The sequence below is a fragment of the Impatiens glandulifera genome, chromosome 3 (genome assembly GCF_907164915.1).
Source record: "Impatiens glandulifera chromosome 3, dImpGla2.1, whole genome shotgun sequence".
Classification (NCBI taxonomy): Eukaryota; Viridiplantae; Streptophyta; class Magnoliopsida; order Ericales; family Balsaminaceae; genus Impatiens; species Impatiens glandulifera.
Genome location: NC_061864.1, coordinates 17,927,720 through 17,945,267, shown reverse-complemented (window position 1 = coordinate 17,945,267; position 17,548 = coordinate 17,927,720). Strand labels below are relative to the sequence as shown.

Below are 17,548 nucleotides of genomic sequence, written 5' to 3'. Positions count from 1 at the left end.
CATATCTAGCTTTGAAGCAGAAACAGTACTATATTAAGATGAGTTTCTGGGTTCAATTGGGTTTTTTAATAGTTGTTGTGTGTATAAAATTAGTACAAGGAGATGGGTCTGATCTGTTTCATAGTTCAAATAAAAACCAAGGAGGATGCAATTTATTTGTAGGGAAATGGGTAATTGATAGTTCATATCCTTTTTATAATTCTTCAAGCTGTCCTTGGATAGATGCTCAATTCAATTGCCAGAAATTTCATAGGCCAGATACACAGTATCTTAAGTATGCATGGAAGCCTCAATCTTGTGACTTACCCAGGTATATATATATATAAATTTTATTTAATTTTTAATTGTATTAATGAATATAATGGTATTAGGTTTAATGGGTTGGATTTGCTAAAGAGATGGAAGGGGAAGAAGATCATGTTTGTGGGTGATTCTTTGAGCAGAAACCAGTGGCAGTCTTTGCTTTGTATGATTCATGCTTCTGCTCCATCTGCTAAAACTACTTATTCCATCAAACATGACCTTATTTCTTCTGTCTCTTTTGATGTAAGTCTCTCTCTTCTTTCTTTTCTTTTTTTCCCAACAAACAGGGCCTTATATATTTGTAAATTGCAGGAATATGGAGTAATTATATCTCTATACCATACAACATATTTGGTAGACATTGTACCAGAAAAAATTGGTAGAGTTCTGAAATTGGATTCAATCCAAGCTGGTGAATCATGGAAAGGAATGGACTTTCTCATTTTCAACACATGGCATTGGTGGGTCCATAAGGGAGCTTCTCAACCGTAAGACTCTTTCCCTTTTTTATTCTATTTTCCCGCGAGTTAAGTCAATAGCCCGTCAACCCATTTACTATACTGTACCAACGAAACTTGTAGTCTGACGAGCCGGAATGCTTAGGAATGCTTAGCTTGTAAATACTTTTTTGAGATCCAATTTTTGTTTTTGTTTTTTGGTTTTGATTAGATGGGACTATGTTCAAGATGGGTCAAGTGTAACAAAAGATATGGACCGTTTGACAGCCTTTTCAAAAGGATTAACCACATGGGGAAAATGGGTTGACCAAAACGTTGACCCATCAAAAACCAAAGTCTTCTTCCAAGGAATCTCTCCAACTCACTATACGGGTAAGGATTGGGGCTCCAGAAACCCAAACTGTAGAGGAGAAGATAACCCGTTACCCGGGTCCACTTACCCGGCCGGTTCACCACCAGAAGCCAAAGTTGTGAGCAATGTTTTGAGCAAGATTAAAAAACCGGTTTATTTGCTTGACATCACAACACTGTCTCAGCTGAGGATTGATGCACATCCTTCAATTTATGGTGGTAAACCCAGAGGTAATGACTGTAGTCATTGGTGCTTGCCCGGCCTGCCCGATGTTTGGAACCAACTTCTATATGCTGCCCTATAATCTCCAAATGATTTTGGATCTTGTAATTTGCAAGAAAATTATCAATAAAAAGGTTTATTTAATGTATATCATCTGTTTTGTTTATCATACTTATGTCACTAAAAACGTAGTAAATTAAAACAGAAATTCATAATGACTAAGCTAGTTAGTTTTCTAAAAAATAATGGGAAAAAATGTGTTCAAAATATATCAATCATAACCTTTGGCGTAATAAAAGTTTACTAATAGCTTAGGCTTAATTGAATTTGGGTTATTTGAAACTAACTTAAAAAAATCAGTAAGTGAATATCAATCATATTAAGCGTCTAAAAAAGATAGATGTAAATGCTAAAAAAAAATTAGGGTACAAAGGGTGACATTAATTCTTAATTTTTAATTTAAAACACTAACTTATATATATATATTTAAAAACACAAAACTTACCTTTATCTACTTTTCGTTTTATCCATAATTTTCTCGTTTCACCTCAAATTTTTTTCAAGCTCACCGTAACTCGGATTCCTGGATCCGTCCTTAGATGTAAGTGATTCGGTTTGGTCAGTTTATTGATCGAAATATACATCAAAATTGTTGACGTCGGTTTATTAAATTTCAAACAATTGGTTTGTCGGTTTGAACGATTAAAAAATGGTTTCATCGGTCGGTTAGAAAATCGGTTTGATCCATTGATAAATTTGTTAAAATAGATTAAATATATATATATATATATATATATAACAACTTATATTTTTAATGTTAACTATAACCTCTGGAAAAAACTATTTCTTTCGGTTTTTGTGGAAAATCTCGAGGTTCGAGAATTTCAACAATGGTTTGCGTGTGAAATTATTTTTTTTAAATAAAACATTATTTTTAAAATATTTTAAATGATTCCTAACAGCTTTTGAAATTAATTAAACATAGTTAATTTGGGATTCCATTTTAAATAATTCAAAATTTTTAGACAATCAAAATACAATTTGATTTTTTAAAAATCCGTAATTTAAAATATTATTTGTTTTGAAACAGATTTGTCAATTAATTTTTTTAATCAATAAAAAATGGCGTACGTTTACAAACGTATCGACAAGAGCTTCATCCTCCGTACCCGTTTTAAAAATGATCTTACTTATAAAGTTGGATTTTAAAAAACGGTTGTATAATGTTTGAGTTTTTAACTAATTATTCTTTTGTTCCTAGTCATTCTTCTAGGTTTTAGCATTATTTAAAATATTGAAACAATATTTAAATATTGGTACATGTTGCTGATGATAATTAGGGAGGATTATATTAGGAATTGGAGAACACTCATTGATCCTTAGGAAAGCTTTTGGGATGCTCAGATCCAAGATTTAAGGCTTCAAACAGAAAAGTCAAAAAATCCGAAAGCTTGAAGCTTTAATGGCGGATTTTTGATTTTCTTCGATTTTAAGGTGGAGAGTGAATTCCTTGGTTTTGAAATGACTCAAGGGGGTATTTATAACATCCATGAGTCCGTGGAGGCTTCAAATGGATTGAATTAGCCAAAAACTATTAATGACATTTTGGTTGCTCTTCCGACCACTTGACGATATAAGGATGAATCGCCCCTATGGAAGTAACAAAAATGATCACTGAAGTAGGGTGATCATTTCAACTTTTGAATTAGTCGAAAATGTGGACTATTGGCTGAGTTCCAAATTCTGATATCAAAGGATTGGACTTCATTCTTATCCTCTCGGCGTCGCATAAAACAATGTCATTTCCGCTAAGGGATTGTTTGAAATTAATTTTTTTCCACATTTTTGACTATATTTTTTTTATCTTTTTTAAATACACAAAATATTAAAATAAATATGACAAATATTTTGCCAATTGATTTTTTTGTTGCATATTTTATGGTTAAATAAATCATTTTGGGGGGATGAAATGGGTATCTCATTTCATCCTAAATTATTTGTTTTAATCTCTTAATTTATTTTTCTAATTATTTTAAGATAAATGAGTAAAACATTTATCCCAAATAATTTATTTTTTATTTTGATCATTTTCCTTAATTAATTAGACTTTAATTGAGTTTTGGCCATGGGATTAATTATTTTGATTTTATTTATTCAAAAATAAATCAAAATAATTAGTTTAATTTTATAAATGTGTGTGTAGATTTTTAGTGTTTACATAGTGCCCCTCTCGAATCGAGTTTTTTAAAATACAACAAATTGATTTTTTTGAAAACGTTAATTCGAGTATGATATCTAACATTATGTGATCTAGTCCAATTTATACTGAAGGGTTTAGAAAGATAGAGCATGTATCATGCTGATTATTGGAATGACCTGGTGATGTTGTGCATTTCGTCAAGGTGTTTCTAAGTGTTGTTGTAGAGATCTCTTTGATGATTATCCTAATAGGGATAATTCTCGAAAAATCCTATCTTACAAAACTTAACAAAGTACCCATAAAATCCATAAGATAACGATAAATATAGGTATTGAAACATCAATTCCTATCTAGCATGAATATCAACCGATTATTCAAAGCTTAGTCATGTATAAATGGATAAGGTCAATATTATGAGATGTATTGGGGAACATGAAAGTTTTACTAACTTTTATGTGAGTTACTAACAAATAACACTCAGGGTAATCATGTATGATTGCAAGACTATCAACAGATAAGTCTTGATGACAGCTAACAAGTAATGCATTGTGTGATCATGTATATATGATCGTGGTACTGTCCACAGATAGATTTACCATAGGAGTTAACAAACTTCCTGGGAATGTCACTCACATGTGAGGTAGAAGACGATCATGTATAAATGATTGTGGTACTATCAATATATAGGTTTTTGTGAATTTGAAGGAGAATACCTATTGACAAATAGGATTTTGATTGAATATTTACCAAGAGATAGAGTTTGCTTGAGTACCTATCAAGAGATAGGGTTTGTTTTACATATTGAGTGATAGGGTTTTGTTTGAGGACCTATCGAGGGATAGGGTTTGTCGTGATCATATACAAATGATCGATGTGCTTGTTGATGAACAAGACTTGGATACATATTAAGGAATATGATTGTGAGATGCCAGTTTGGATGACATGGCTTTGATTACCTATCGAGCGATAGGATTTTTGATTGGATGCCTATCGAGAGATAGGGTTTGATCAATATCATATATGAATGATTGTTGTGTTTGTTGATAAACAAGGCTTGAATGCTTTTCGAGAGATAGGGTTTTCGAAATGTATGTTGGAATGATATGGCGTTGATAGGGTTTGGTTTACCTATCGAGCGATAGGGTTTTGTTTTTGAGATATTTGGTCGCAGTGATGTTGAGAGAGGGATACCTATCAAGAGATGGGGTTTTTAGACGAAATAGTGTACAAACGATTAGCGCACCTATCAACATATAGGGTTTCTAGCGGAACTGTATGCAAACAATGTCTCGACCTATCGATAAATAAGGTTTTCAGACAGAATCATGTACAAACGATTAACGCACATATCAATAGATAGGGTTTCCAACAAAATTGTATACAAACAATGTCTCGACCTATCGATAAATAGGAATTTTAGACGGAATCATGTACGAACGATTAGCGCACATATCAACTGATAGGGTTTCCAACGGAATTGTATACAAACAATGTCTCGACCTATCGACATATAAGGTTTTTAATCATGAGTATTTGCGTTAGAATCAATTACTTAAAATCGTAAATTCGTAAAATTAATAGTATATTTCGAATTTTAAGAGTTTATTTTAAAATAATATTTATGTATTTTTATTATATTTATGTATAATTAAATATAATATTAATTTAAAAAATAATAATAAATAAATAAAAAGAAAAAAAGAAAAAAAAATATAATTACACAATTAATTATATTAGTTTATTTATTTGAATAAATAATATTTTTTAAAAATGTAAAAATTCGCTCTATTTTCGTCATTATTTTCTTTTTAGAATAGTAAAATCATAAATTTTATGAATAAATTCTTAATTGACTTGGTCAGGGGTGACTAACCCAATTACCCAACCACTTGACATTGATTTAGGTTTTAATATATATGAATTTTTAATAGATATGAATTTAGATTTTTACAATGATTTAGGTTTTGATAAAAATTGATTTTTGATAAATATTGATTTAAGTTATGATATGATATAACTTTTTTTTTTTTTTTTTTTTTTTTTTTTTTTTTTTTTTTTTTTTTTTTTTTTTTTTTTTTTTTGATAGATATGCATTTTTTATAGATATTGATTTAGGTTATGATATGCCTTTTTTTTTTTTTTTTTTTTTTTATAGATTTGACTTTTTTATATGGATCTAGGTTTAGATATGAATATCCTTAATAAAAAAATTAATGATGTATATGGAAAAAGATTGACATCTTCCGGAATACATTAAGGAGTCGATTCATTTCTCAGTTTTTCTGTGAGTTCTAATTGAATTACCAACATTTGAAAGTTCTAATTGAATTACCAACATTAAATATTGGTACGTTAAATGTGGTAATAGAGAATATTTTGACAAACATTCATACTATAAAAATAACATGTAACTAAACCAATTTATTAGTAACTAACTAAGTGGCTTATTAGACAAGCCAATATCTAAAAGACTAAAAATACAATTTTATTCTCAACTTCAAATGTATTAATTTGAAGTAATTTTCCTATCTATTAATATTAAATATATGTCTATACCAATAAAAGAACCAATCCAATGAGTGGATGGATGCAAAATAGCGTATTTTGTAACCATAAAATTAGAATTGAAGTGTAATTTTAATTCCTAAATTTAGTATAATTAAAATTAAGAATGATTATAATTTTCAATTCCACTCTTTTTAACTTGAAAATGTAATTTTAATATTTTTTATATTTTCAAACAAAATATTTTATCATTTTTAACAAATTTTTGTATTAAACCAATAATTTAATTTTTATGTAAGAAGTTAAAACGTGGAATTAATATATATATTTATATATTTATATATATTAATTTAATAAATTAACCTATCAATTCAATATATAATTTTTTTATTTAAATTTTTTAAATATTCAACCAATATTTTTTATTTAAAATATATATATATATATATTATTTTTGAAGTGAGAATCGAATCTTCGACAAAATTAGTGATACTTGAACTATCATAATATATTATATTAAACCAATATTTTAATAATATAAATATATATTTGTTGTTATTAGGTTTATTTTTCTATGAAATAATTTTGTGAATGTATAATGTCAAATTCTAAACAAATGACAAACCATCCTAAATTATCAAACAGCATCTTGAAGAGAATATCCAGATCTAACCCAATAATGAAACTAACTCAATCCAATCCAAGATTAACCCTATTTTGAGTTTGAGAATAGAAACGAGAGGAAATAACTATCATTCATTCATTCATTAGTGAGAATCAAATTAGAATAATGGAAAAGAAGAGATGAACTAACTACTGAAAATGAACTTGTCTGGTCCAAAACTTTGGCTTGAGTTCAAGAAAGTCCGGTGGCCGGTCATAGACAATAGAGGCGGCGTTGATCAAGATTCCGGCAGTCAAAGCCCATATAACAAACAACTTCCCATTGTCAGCCTCATGATCAAAATAATGAAGCAAGTATTTGTCCCCCATCCATTCTTTCTCCTCTCCCCTTCTCTTTTCATTCTTTAGAAACATCTCCAAAGGGGCATCAAACATTTCTTCAACTTCTTCTTCATTAATTGATGGAATGAACTTTTTTCTGTCTGAAATTATACCCATCACTGGAACTACAGCAGTACCATTCTGCAGCATACCAAAATTACACTCAATTTGACAACTACAACAAATACATTCATTCATTCAATCATACCTTCAACACAATTTGTTCAAGAACAGCCACCACGTCCACGCACGAAGGATCCAATCCGATCTCCTCCTTAGCCTCTCTCAATGCTGTCTCTGTATCATTAGCATCACTCTCGTCTCTCTTCCCTCCTGGCAAAGCAACATCCCCTGCAAATAAAAACCCTTAATTTCTACCCATAAAACATCAAAACTCAATCTTTAAACCTGCATTAGTGGAGAGCCTTGAAGATCTCTTGGTCAGAATTACTCTCAATTCTCCTTTCTCATCTTCGAATATACAAATCAGAACTGCAGCTCTCTTGAATTCGAACTTCTCTGCTGCTCCGATCTTCTCACCAACCAGCTTCAAGTTTCTTAATCTCTCCGCCAATTTCATTAATCTCTCCGATCCCATCTTGATAGAGAAAGAAAGAGATATTTTTGTCTTGTACACTTGGTTGGTAGACAGTTTTTATGACTTTTTTCAAAGAAAAAACATTGTACACTGTATTTTTATGACATAATAGTTGTGACATACTGACATTTGATTGTATAATAATAAAATCTCATAATATATATATGCATACAACATCAAAATAAATAGATGCTTACAATTCAAATTATAATAATTCATTCTTCTCCCTATAATCATCACTTTCGAGCCTTCAAAAGGCCTTTCGCGAGTTAGGCGAGATTGATTTCACGGGCAACATAACTTTCTTAACCGGTTTCTTTGGGCTTGATCGGTTTTCCCATGGCCGAGCAACGATCCATCGATCAACCCAACTCCAACCCCAATTCGCTTTACCAAGTTCTTCATCGTCATTATCTCCTAAGTAGTTTGGTAATCTTGAATTAGCCCTCCACTATAACAACAACAATTCTACTTCTCTTTAGTAATTCCCACCAGAAAATTAGAAAATAAAAACATGAATGAAGGATTTGTGTTTGGACCTGATGAGAAAAGGCATAAGCCATGGCTCGTTCGCGCTTAACCGCAGCTTCTTCTCTTTGATGAATCCTCGCGAGTATTTCCTCCATACTATCAGACCCACCACACCAATCCACTTCAAGATGATGAAGTTTTGCTTCAAGCTTTAAACGATTCTCAAGTTTCTTCTGTTTAATACGGCCTTCTGTCACCATATTGTGTCTGCGGATTCTGATCTGGGAATGTATTGTGTTCCATTTCTGGAGATGTTTGAGTGTATTCGATGCTTGTTTCTTAACTGATAGACTTTGAGTCAGAATCTGCAATCTTATCATTCCTCTTAATCTCCCAAGTGTTCTTCTAGCCTGATCATATATATATATATATATATATATGTTAAAAACAACTCAAAACTGAAAAATATCTAATTAATGAACAATTTTTTCATACCAAATGTGCACGGAAAGCTGTCTGAATTTTGATTGCTGCAACATGTTGATCTTTAACAAGGTTAGTGGAGGAAGATGACTCCTCTTTCTTTTCTTCTTTTAGGGTTTTTGAAGAAGATGTTCTATTTCTGCCCGAACTTTTCGGTTTCTTCAATCTAATTATGTTCTTAATCCAATCTCCAGACCCCATTGTTCATTCAGCTTAGAAATTAAGGAAAAAAGAAAAGAGAGTTTAGATTTTGTTATGGAAACGCATGATCATAATAGAGCAGCGTTACTTTATTAATGGCAGGCACAAACAAAACTGAATAGAGTTGAACTTAACGACAAGTTGAGAATGATCCCATTAATGTTACAAAACTAATCTGCAAATTGATTAAACCAGACAGACAGACATACCTGAGAAGAAGGTGACCGTTTTGTGTAGGGTTGTTTGAGGGAGGCTATTTGAAGAAGCAAAAGACTAGTAGTGGTGGAATTATGAAAAATGGCAGGAGAAAGAGTAGGAGTGAAAGAGAAGAAATACTTGAAGAAGATGAGGAAGCACTGGGGACCCAGCTGTTGATTCTCCTTTTTCTTCTCAAAATCCAAATTTCCATTTTCATTCTTTCAAAAACAGTAAACCCTGATTAGATTACCCTTCTTTAATCAGAGAGGGGATTACTTGATTTTGTTCATATCCATCCACTTTAAATTCACCCTTAAACTAATTTCTTCAATTGTTATTGTCATTTTCATTTTCTCATCTAGTTTTATATCATTAATCTCACAGGTGCAGTTATTAGTTATTACCTTTATAAAAAAGATGGAACCTAAAACTTAAATTTGAAGAGATGACAAGGGATAAACAATTATATCAAATATTTCAAATAAGAAAGAATATGAAAGTGTCAAAATAGTTGGATGAGAACAGAATGAATCATAACAAAATAAAAAATAAAAATAAAGACGACAAATGGATTCTACATCTATCCTCGGCTGATCTTCTCCGGCGAAATATTAGTTACTACAGTGTAATGTGGCAATAAAAGAAATCCGACACCAAAAACTTTTGAGATGGATGACTACCAGTTACTCCTTCCTGCTCTTCCACGTCGACCCCAACCTCTACCCCGGCCCCTTCCACCACCACCACCACCGCCGCCGCCTCCTCCACCTCCATATGAGGCAGAACCAGCGCGACCCTTTTTCGGAGCATTACTTGAGTCGTTTGTAGGCTTAAGAGGTCTTTTAGAACTGTCACTCAAACAATACACTAACATCAGAAATAGAGAGAAAAATGTATGAAATGGAGAATCTAACCAGATATTATTTACATCTGTTTTGTTTTCAAAAATAAATCAAACAAATAATCAGATCATGATCCAAAAAATAGTCTAAATAAGTGAAGTAATCGTGATTGAGAAAATAAAAAGTTAATTTTTAATCCTCTTCCTCAACATGTGGTAGCTTCCAATTTTAAGTTTGTGACGAAATACTAGCGTTTCTAGAAATTGTATAAAGCATATAACAAAACAACAACCAATTCAAATCAGAGAAAATTGGATTATGATTTATTAATTGGTCATGTAAGCTTCTTCATCTTTTTATTTTTGTTGCAGAGGACATCAATGATAGTAACATGGTTCTTAGCAGCATACCTGGCAGGTGTTTGACCTTTTGCAGCTTCTTTCCAAGATAGGTTTATCTTCTTATCCCCAATAAACGAAGGAGATTTTGAATGAAGTGGCTGAAAAAGTATTCAAGGAATGGAAAAAAAAGATCGGAATGGGTACACAAAAATCGATAGAACTATAACTTCTTTTTTGTGATATCAGGGTTTCTGGGCGTCGACTAATCCCTGGGAAGGCTGGCACATCAATTCACTGCCATGACCCGCGGTGTCTAGATAACTATAACTTGACAGGTATTTGATTATCTTACCTGTGTCATCAATAAGATATTATTGCAAGTTCGCAATCCTGTTGTGGTATTTTGTTGCTGAGTTTTCTGTAAAAATAAACACAATTCTCATTTGTCATGTAAAGGAGACTACAACAACAAAGAATGCAAGATATCCTCAAAGAGAAAAAAAAAAAAACTCACAATGGCGGTTTTATTAAAATCCAAAAAGAGAGTTTACAACTTGAACTTGAAATGGAAAACTCACAATGGTAGCCTTTGCTTCATCAGATTTAGCACTAGCCATTGCTTTGTTGTGTTGGTTCAAATCCTGAGTTAGCTTCTTTATAGTAGCTCTAGTAAGGTCTTCTATAGTGTTTAACCTGTCAAATAAATAAATAAATGATCTGAGTAATTCTGTAATGTTAACACTAAGAAAACACCCCCATCTGCATAAATTATGGGCCCATTTAAAAACATTTTTGGTTCTGGTTCTGGATATAGATGAGATAACAATTCATATATTTAATACAAATAATCCAACAAACAAATCCATAATTAACAAGATGGGCTTAAAGGCTCTAAAAGAACACCTCTCAGTAAATTCTTTATATTGCTCCGAGAAATCCTCCCCAAGTCTGTCTGAGGGTTGGCCGGTTACTATCTTATAACCACATAAGCTATTTGTAGCGTTGGGAACCTGCATAAGGATCGAGGAACTTAAGTTGAGTTTTATAAAGATTCTAGAAATATATATGGACTGAGGGAAGGGAGTTAGGTAGACACACTTACTTTGTTGGCTAAATGATGAAAGGTATACAACAAACATTCCACACATGTAAAGTTCATCTCCTCTGCAGACTTTCTCAGAGGCATATATTTCTGGAAAGAAAGAATAAACATAAACATACATATAATCATAAATGAGACAAAAATAAGGTGAAGCAAAAAGTCTTGACATATAAAAGATAATGAGAAGAACAAAGACACTGTTTCATTGGTGCTCTTAAAATGACAACATATCAATGTTAAGAATTCTGAAGAAGGCCCAAGGAAGATACTACTTGATTTTTCTGTTTGTCCTACTACATTCTAGAGGTTCATAAAAGCGTGGAAAACGTTATAATAACTTCACACAAGAGAATGTACCTTTAGGAGTTGGACAACAGAGGGAAGGATCTGACGGGTATCTTGTGAGATCGAATAAGGTGAACTCTCTGTGAGGTTCTTTAGCAAATCAACTTTGCGCTCTTCAGGAAGCTGACAAATGAAAGAAACAAGACCAGTCAAAAATCATAAACAGCAAAAGAAGTGATATAAGTATAACCTAAGGAACCCTATAGCCTGCTAAAAAATGTAATTAACATAACTTTGGGAAATAGAAAATGCTAGTAAATCACTTTCAAAATTCATGAAGAACGAGTATTAACATTCTAATAGGCTTCTCTAGCAACAGTGATTTGATTTCCTAGACTAATGCTTGTTGTCCTCACTTGTGAATTATTGAAACTGATATGATGACTTCACTAGGAAATAAATATAACAGCATCAAGAAAAATCACCACCCCACTCTCTGTAATTTAAAAAAAAAAAATCTCATTAGCTAAGATAATTTTCAAATCAAAGAATGCTGTGATACTGTTCCAACATTTTTTTAGGCAAGTCCATAGCACCCATAAAAGGAAGGTATTTAACATTCTGACTGCTGCTTCCCTATTCTTAACCTTTGGTCCTGTGGAAGATCGGAAGTCTTATGCAATGAGATCTGATGAATTCCATCTAATTTTTAACTAACTGAGAACTATGACATGTTATTCATAGAAAAGAGGCAAGCTTGTTGTAAACTTGAAACAATTACTGGATATATATGGTACCTTGTCAAAAACAGGCAAGATGTGCTTGTTCAAATAGCACAGAAATTTGCTGTTTGATGCACCACGCTACATGAAACAAAAGGGGTCATTTTAAACAAAAAACTGCAAAATAATAGACATGAAGGAAGTTCTGCAATGGATGAAATACCATGAAAAAGGGAATAGCCATGAATAAGCATGATTGCAATCTGTCAATATGATCTCCATCAGAAACCTGCATTTAATACCATCACAATAAATTTTAGACAGCATAGGAGTAGGAAGCAATAGCAAGTTATGGACTCCAAAACTTCAAAATAGAAGTCCATATTCATTGATATCTAAGTACTTGTATCCTTCATAATAAAAATAAATACGACATGATGGTCATGATAAAGCAACCAAAGTAATGGGAGAGACATGCACGATCATGGTACCATGGCATACGACATGATAGTCGTTCTCATATAAAGATGATTCAAAATATCTAAAGAACGGAAAACTATTTTAGGGCTTGCTCAAATGAAAGAAATGTTACTTTTTTTGTTTCCCAGGTTTATTCCAGGGGTGGTTAGCATGACCGTCAGTCATGAATGTCTCCTAATTTCAGGTCCTAGGGAGGTGGATGCTGAAGTTAAATACCATTTTTTGCTTAAAGGAGAGCTTTTCATTAACTATGGTGGAAAGCGAAGAAGCCAAGTACCGTTAAATTTGTCATATGTAACTATTACTTTATTCTCATCAAATAAAGAAAAAGTCATGCCTGAATCATCTCAAACAAGTAACTCACATTGAATTGTGCATCTAGATCAGCTTGACCTTCAATAATCTCAATGAGCTCTTGGACACACTCAGGAGGCGCTTTTTCACCAAAGATACTCAAACTTTTCAGGAAATCCATAAACATCTTAAATTCTGCTCCAGTGACATCTTGAAGAGACTGACAATAACAATCAATGGTTGAGAAGAACTGTAGGTAAAATGTGCCTCATATAGACAAAGAAAGTTGCTAATAGCTCTTAAATAAAGGAAAATATCAGCAACATACTTTCTTTATCAGATTAGTTATATGCCTTTCCAATTGCTCACGAGGCTTCAAGAGCTCATCTTTTAGAGGAAAAACCTGCAACAAATTACATTAGTCTCATTACTGTCGTGAAAATCAACTGAGATGATTGATTCTGACCTTGTCTCTGATAAAAATCAAAGTCCTCTCTCGAAGGTTTTCATCAGTCCCTCTTTCATCAACACTCTCAATGTGCTTAAAAAGGGCTGTCAAAGAAGCTGGAAAAGCAAATATGTCAGTTGTCTACGGCATATAAAGCAAACTATTGATTGCTACAAAAATGTGAACCATTTTAACAACAAATCCAAATTACATTTAAACAAGAAGAAGTAATCAATAAAGAAAATTCAAAAACATAATAATCAAAATATGGGCAAGAAGACCTCCTAAGATTAAAGAATTGGTAAAAGCACAAAACTACATCCAGAAAGCATAATAAAAGTAGGGATAGTAGACGACACCAAGTCTTTTCTATGATAGGGAGTTATGTCCTGTTTATTCCCATTAATATTCCAAGAGTAATAGCATCCACAATTATTGGAGAAAGAAGCTACTACTTGAACCTAGAAATACCCATCCTTGATAATGAAAGTCTTAACTCCTACCATATCCAACTGATAAAAGGAAGACCATGTTCTAATTTCAACAAGAATAAAGGTAAATATTCTTAGAGAAAAGGGCTCTAAGAGGTGTTTATCATTTTCATAAGCCATAATTTAATACTCCTAAGCCACAGATTGTTTGGCCAATATTATCTTCATAAACCATATAATTTTGGATGGTTCAACCCAACTAATTTTTTCATTGGGAATTCACTCTATTATTTCTTTTCGTGTAAAAATTATACAAAGAAGGGAAGACGTGACAAAAAAACACTTTTTATGACAGAAAATACAAGAAGGAATTGCAAAAGATGTTCTCCAGTAGAAATTCGCAACTGTAATATATATTACTGAGCAAAAGACCATAGTAAGCACAAAAGACATTTCCAGAAGGACCCAGACAATATGATGTACATAGGAATGCAATAATTAATCATTTTCCTTCTGCCCTGTGATCTGCTACAGTTTACTTATTACACGCTTTACACCGAAATAAGAATGTCTGCAATTACTTGAAATAATAAAGATTATTTACCTTTCACATCTTGCCTCAGTAAAGATAAAAGGGCTTTGTGGACAGCATCACGCTCAACATTTTCTTCTGTTATACAGAGATAAATAAAAGCAAAATATCTCTGAAAATGATCATTCTGTAACATCTGAAGCATTATTGTAATAAGAGTTCAATCTGTACCAGCAGTAAGGAGTTGAGCAAGAATATCTACTATCTTAGATATCTGCTCTGGTGTATCCTTGCAGAAAAGCGGAAGTCCACGAATCGCCTGCACCCTTATCTGTAATTAAGACCAACATGGTCAACAAAAAAAAACATGTTATTGCAAGAACATATTCAAAATAATCATAAAGAACCTTCAATTTAAGCCGAAACCCAAAGACTTGAGAAATCTTATTTCTTCACATGTTAGTGTTTATAATATTTTAAACATTGCCATTGTTAGTACCGGAATCAAATTCCATAAGGTGAGCACTCATATTCATTTCACACCAAGAATTACATACACAACAAATATAACTAATAAGTTGTTGAAAATAAAAATTACCCCTAACTCCTCAGCTTCACATAAATCCAAATGGGAATCAACTGCAGAATCCGATAACTCAGGAAAGAACTTAAAAAATCTCGGAATAAGCTGAGCAGCTAACTGCCTTGACTTCACACTATTGCTTTTAGCTGCACTAATTATGTTCTGGTAGTCCTCAACATGCTGAGAAATTCAAAATCCGACAAATGAAGCATTAAAACCCTAGAAATGAATTAAAAGGGAAAAAAATTGAAGAATTCACGAACCTTAGACTTGTCCTTGGCCTCGCTAAGTCTATCTCCATACTGGTATAGCTGTTCAATAGCCTTGGACTCGGAATCTTTCAAAATGTCTGTAGCATCAACCATTTTAAGTAGCTTGAAGGAAGCTGATGAAAGTTTAAACGAGTTCTGAGTCAATGTCCGCCTTGTTCAAATCTCCCTCCACACTGGAAACAGAGAGAGACTGATTATACAGCTGAAGGTGGCGCTGCTGATGAGTTCCAAACTAGCTAGCTCAAAGGGTTGGGGTGGGCGTGGAGAGAGCCAATGACCTTGCAGAAATCTATTTTTAATATGGGCTAGATTTTGCTTATTGGCTCCTATATTTGTTAAAATTTCATATCTTATATCATATTATTTATTCTTTTTATTCAAATATTATATTATACTTTTTTTTATAAAAAAAAATTCTAAATGTTATGTTTAGTAGCATCCTGTTTAGGTAGATCGGTTTTTCGATTCCAAAATTTCTAGTTCGGATAATAATCACAATCGTTTGTGGGTCATTTATTGTTCATACAATTCGATTGTGTTAGTGATTCTTTCTAGAGTTCGTGTCCGTCCCCTTTAGCAGCAAAGGAGATGAAATAATCGGATTTGAGTAGGGGTGTTCAACCGACCGGTTAACTGGTTAAACGGTTCCGGTTAAAACCGGTTTTATCTTTTATTTTACAAACTGGTTAACCAGCCATTAATGGTATCGGTTTTACCGGTTCTGGTTATACGGGTTTTGGTCAGTTTCGGTCGGTTAACCGGGTTTAACTAGGAACCGATAATTCAATTTTTTAAATTAAGTAATAAATTTTGAAATGATTTTTAAAAAAACTATTGTTTGCACTTTCTTATTATACTATTCTCCATATTTCTTTTCTATATTATAATATATTATATTATTATTATAACATATTTTATTGATATATTTAGAAATATGTTATAATATATTATTTTATTATAACAATATAATATATTTTATAACTATTTTGTTAATTTATAATTCTATATTATTGTGTAGTTATAAAAATAATTTTACATATTTAACGAAATTATTTCAGTTTGCTTCTAATTTATTTTTGTAAAATTTTTTATATAAATTATAATATTTTTAAAAAATAATTCAACAAAAATTATAATTTAAAATTTAAAAATAAATAAGATTTATAAATTATTAAATATTATTTATAAAATAACTAATACAAATTATAAAATATAAAAATATATAATTAAATTATTACCGATTTACCGATTAAACCGTTAGAAAAATAGGTAAACCAAAAACCAAACCGTTTAACCGGTAAAAAACCGGTTAACCGAAACCGCTAAAACCGGTTAACCAATAAACCGTTAAAATGAAACTGGTTAACTATTGGTTCGGTTGGATTACTGTTTTTCGGTTTTTTTGTATAGCCCTAGATCTGAGTTATGTTTCATTTTTTCAATAAAAAAATTACTAGATTTGATGAAGGACCTCTTTCAAACATAATTTCATAATTTGTATGATTTTTTCACTATTTCATCTGTGTATGTAGATTGTTTATTTTCACATGCTCGATTTTTTTGTTTTCTTACCAACCATCGGGTATGATAATTAATTATCGCTTAAAATATTTGATAGAGATTCTTCTAACACTGATTTATTTGTTCGTTCGGCTTGCTCTATTTTAATATTCATCGTTTAGGAACTCGAAAAAGTTTGTTTTTGGAAGAATTTTCAATAAATTGCATGATTGTTTTGAATCTTTCCTATTGAAATTTTATTTTTATAAATTGTTTATATAATTTAATATTTAAATCATTAATTGTTTATTTTGATTTTGTAATTGTATTATTTATTATTAATTTATTATAAAAAAATATTATATATATATTATTTTGTTTTTTAATATTATATATATTATATTATTTAATATATAAATTTTCATTTAGTTGATTTAAATTCTTATTTAATTGTTTTGATGTTATAGATATTATTTTATATTATTTATAAATTATTGTTTTTTTTATGTATAATTCCTTATTTGAATTAATTGATCACTTTCCAAAATAAATATTCACTAAACTTAGGTATATTCACTAAACTTAAGGTATATTAAATTTTATTTACACATTAATTTATTCATTTCATAACCTTGAGAACATTAATTTTTGTATTTTAACATTAAGTTATGAATCTTCACCAATGCAGCATTGAAACTATATCCTATTCAATTTATAGTG

The 17,548-nt window shown here is 31.3% G+C and overlaps 4 protein-coding genes across 5 annotated transcripts; 1 reads left to right on the top strand and 3 right to left on the bottom strand.

The window, feature by feature from the left end:
* Window positions 1-1,483, top strand: LOC124931230 (protein trichome birefringence-like 38). Its single transcript, XM_047471655.1, has 4 exons — window positions 1-310; window positions 372-546; window positions 616-791; window positions 973-1,483. Exons 1-4 carry the CDS (start codon window positions 39-41, stop codon window positions 1,415-1,417), a joined length of 1,068 nt encoding a protein of 355 aa, XP_047327611.1. The 5' UTR covers window positions 1-38; the 3' UTR covers window positions 1,418-1,483.
* Window positions 1,484-6,654: 5,171 nt separating this feature from the next.
* Window positions 6,655-7,756, bottom strand: LOC124931226 (nudix hydrolase 15, mitochondrial-like). Its single transcript, XM_047471652.1, has 3 exons — window positions 7,454-7,756; window positions 7,254-7,396; window positions 6,655-7,186 (listed from the first exon to the last, which is right to left on the bottom strand). The coding sequence occupies exons 1-3, from the start codon at window positions 7,641-7,643 to the stop codon at window positions 6,854-6,856; spliced, it is 666 nt and encodes a 221-aa protein (XP_047327608.1). The 5' UTR covers window positions 7,644-7,756; the 3' UTR covers window positions 6,655-6,853.
* Window positions 7,757-7,861: 105 nt separating this feature from the next.
* On the bottom strand, window positions 7,862-9,162 carry LOC124931225 (protein IQ-DOMAIN 9-like). 2 transcript variants are annotated; one of them, XM_047471650.1, is made up of 4 exons: window positions 9,008-9,162; window positions 8,610-8,809; window positions 8,183-8,524; window positions 7,862-8,094 (listed from the first exon to the last, which is right to left on the bottom strand). In XM_047471650.1, exons 2-4 carry the CDS (start codon window positions 8,796-8,798, stop codon window positions 7,894-7,896), a joined length of 732 nt encoding a protein of 243 aa, XP_047327606.1. In that variant the 5' UTR covers window positions 8,799-8,809; window positions 9,008-9,162; the 3' UTR covers window positions 7,862-7,893. The 2 variants fall into 2 exon arrangements, with proteins under 2 accessions (XP_047327606.1, XP_047327605.1); XM_047471649.1 differs by lacking the exon at window positions 9,008-9,162 and having other exon boundaries at window positions 8,610-8,934.
* Window positions 9,163-9,490: 328 nt separating this feature from the next.
* LOC124932407 (apoptosis inhibitor 5-like protein API5) lies at window positions 9,491-15,601 on the bottom strand. The gene is made up of 16 exons (XM_047473030.1): window positions 15,320-15,601; window positions 15,072-15,236; window positions 14,705-14,804; window positions 14,546-14,611; window positions 13,529-13,626; window positions 13,391-13,465; window positions 13,133-13,282; window positions 12,512-12,577; window positions 12,364-12,429; window positions 11,639-11,749; window positions 11,282-11,371; window positions 11,083-11,189; window positions 10,758-10,872; window positions 10,532-10,597; window positions 10,249-10,337; window positions 9,491-9,844 (listed from the first exon to the last, which is right to left on the bottom strand). The coding sequence occupies exons 1-16, from the start codon at window positions 15,419-15,421 to the stop codon at window positions 9,673-9,675; spliced, it is 1,638 nt and encodes a 545-aa protein (XP_047328986.1). The 5' UTR covers window positions 15,422-15,601; the 3' UTR covers window positions 9,491-9,672.
* Between the last annotated feature and the right edge of the window lie 1,947 nt (window positions 15,602-17,548).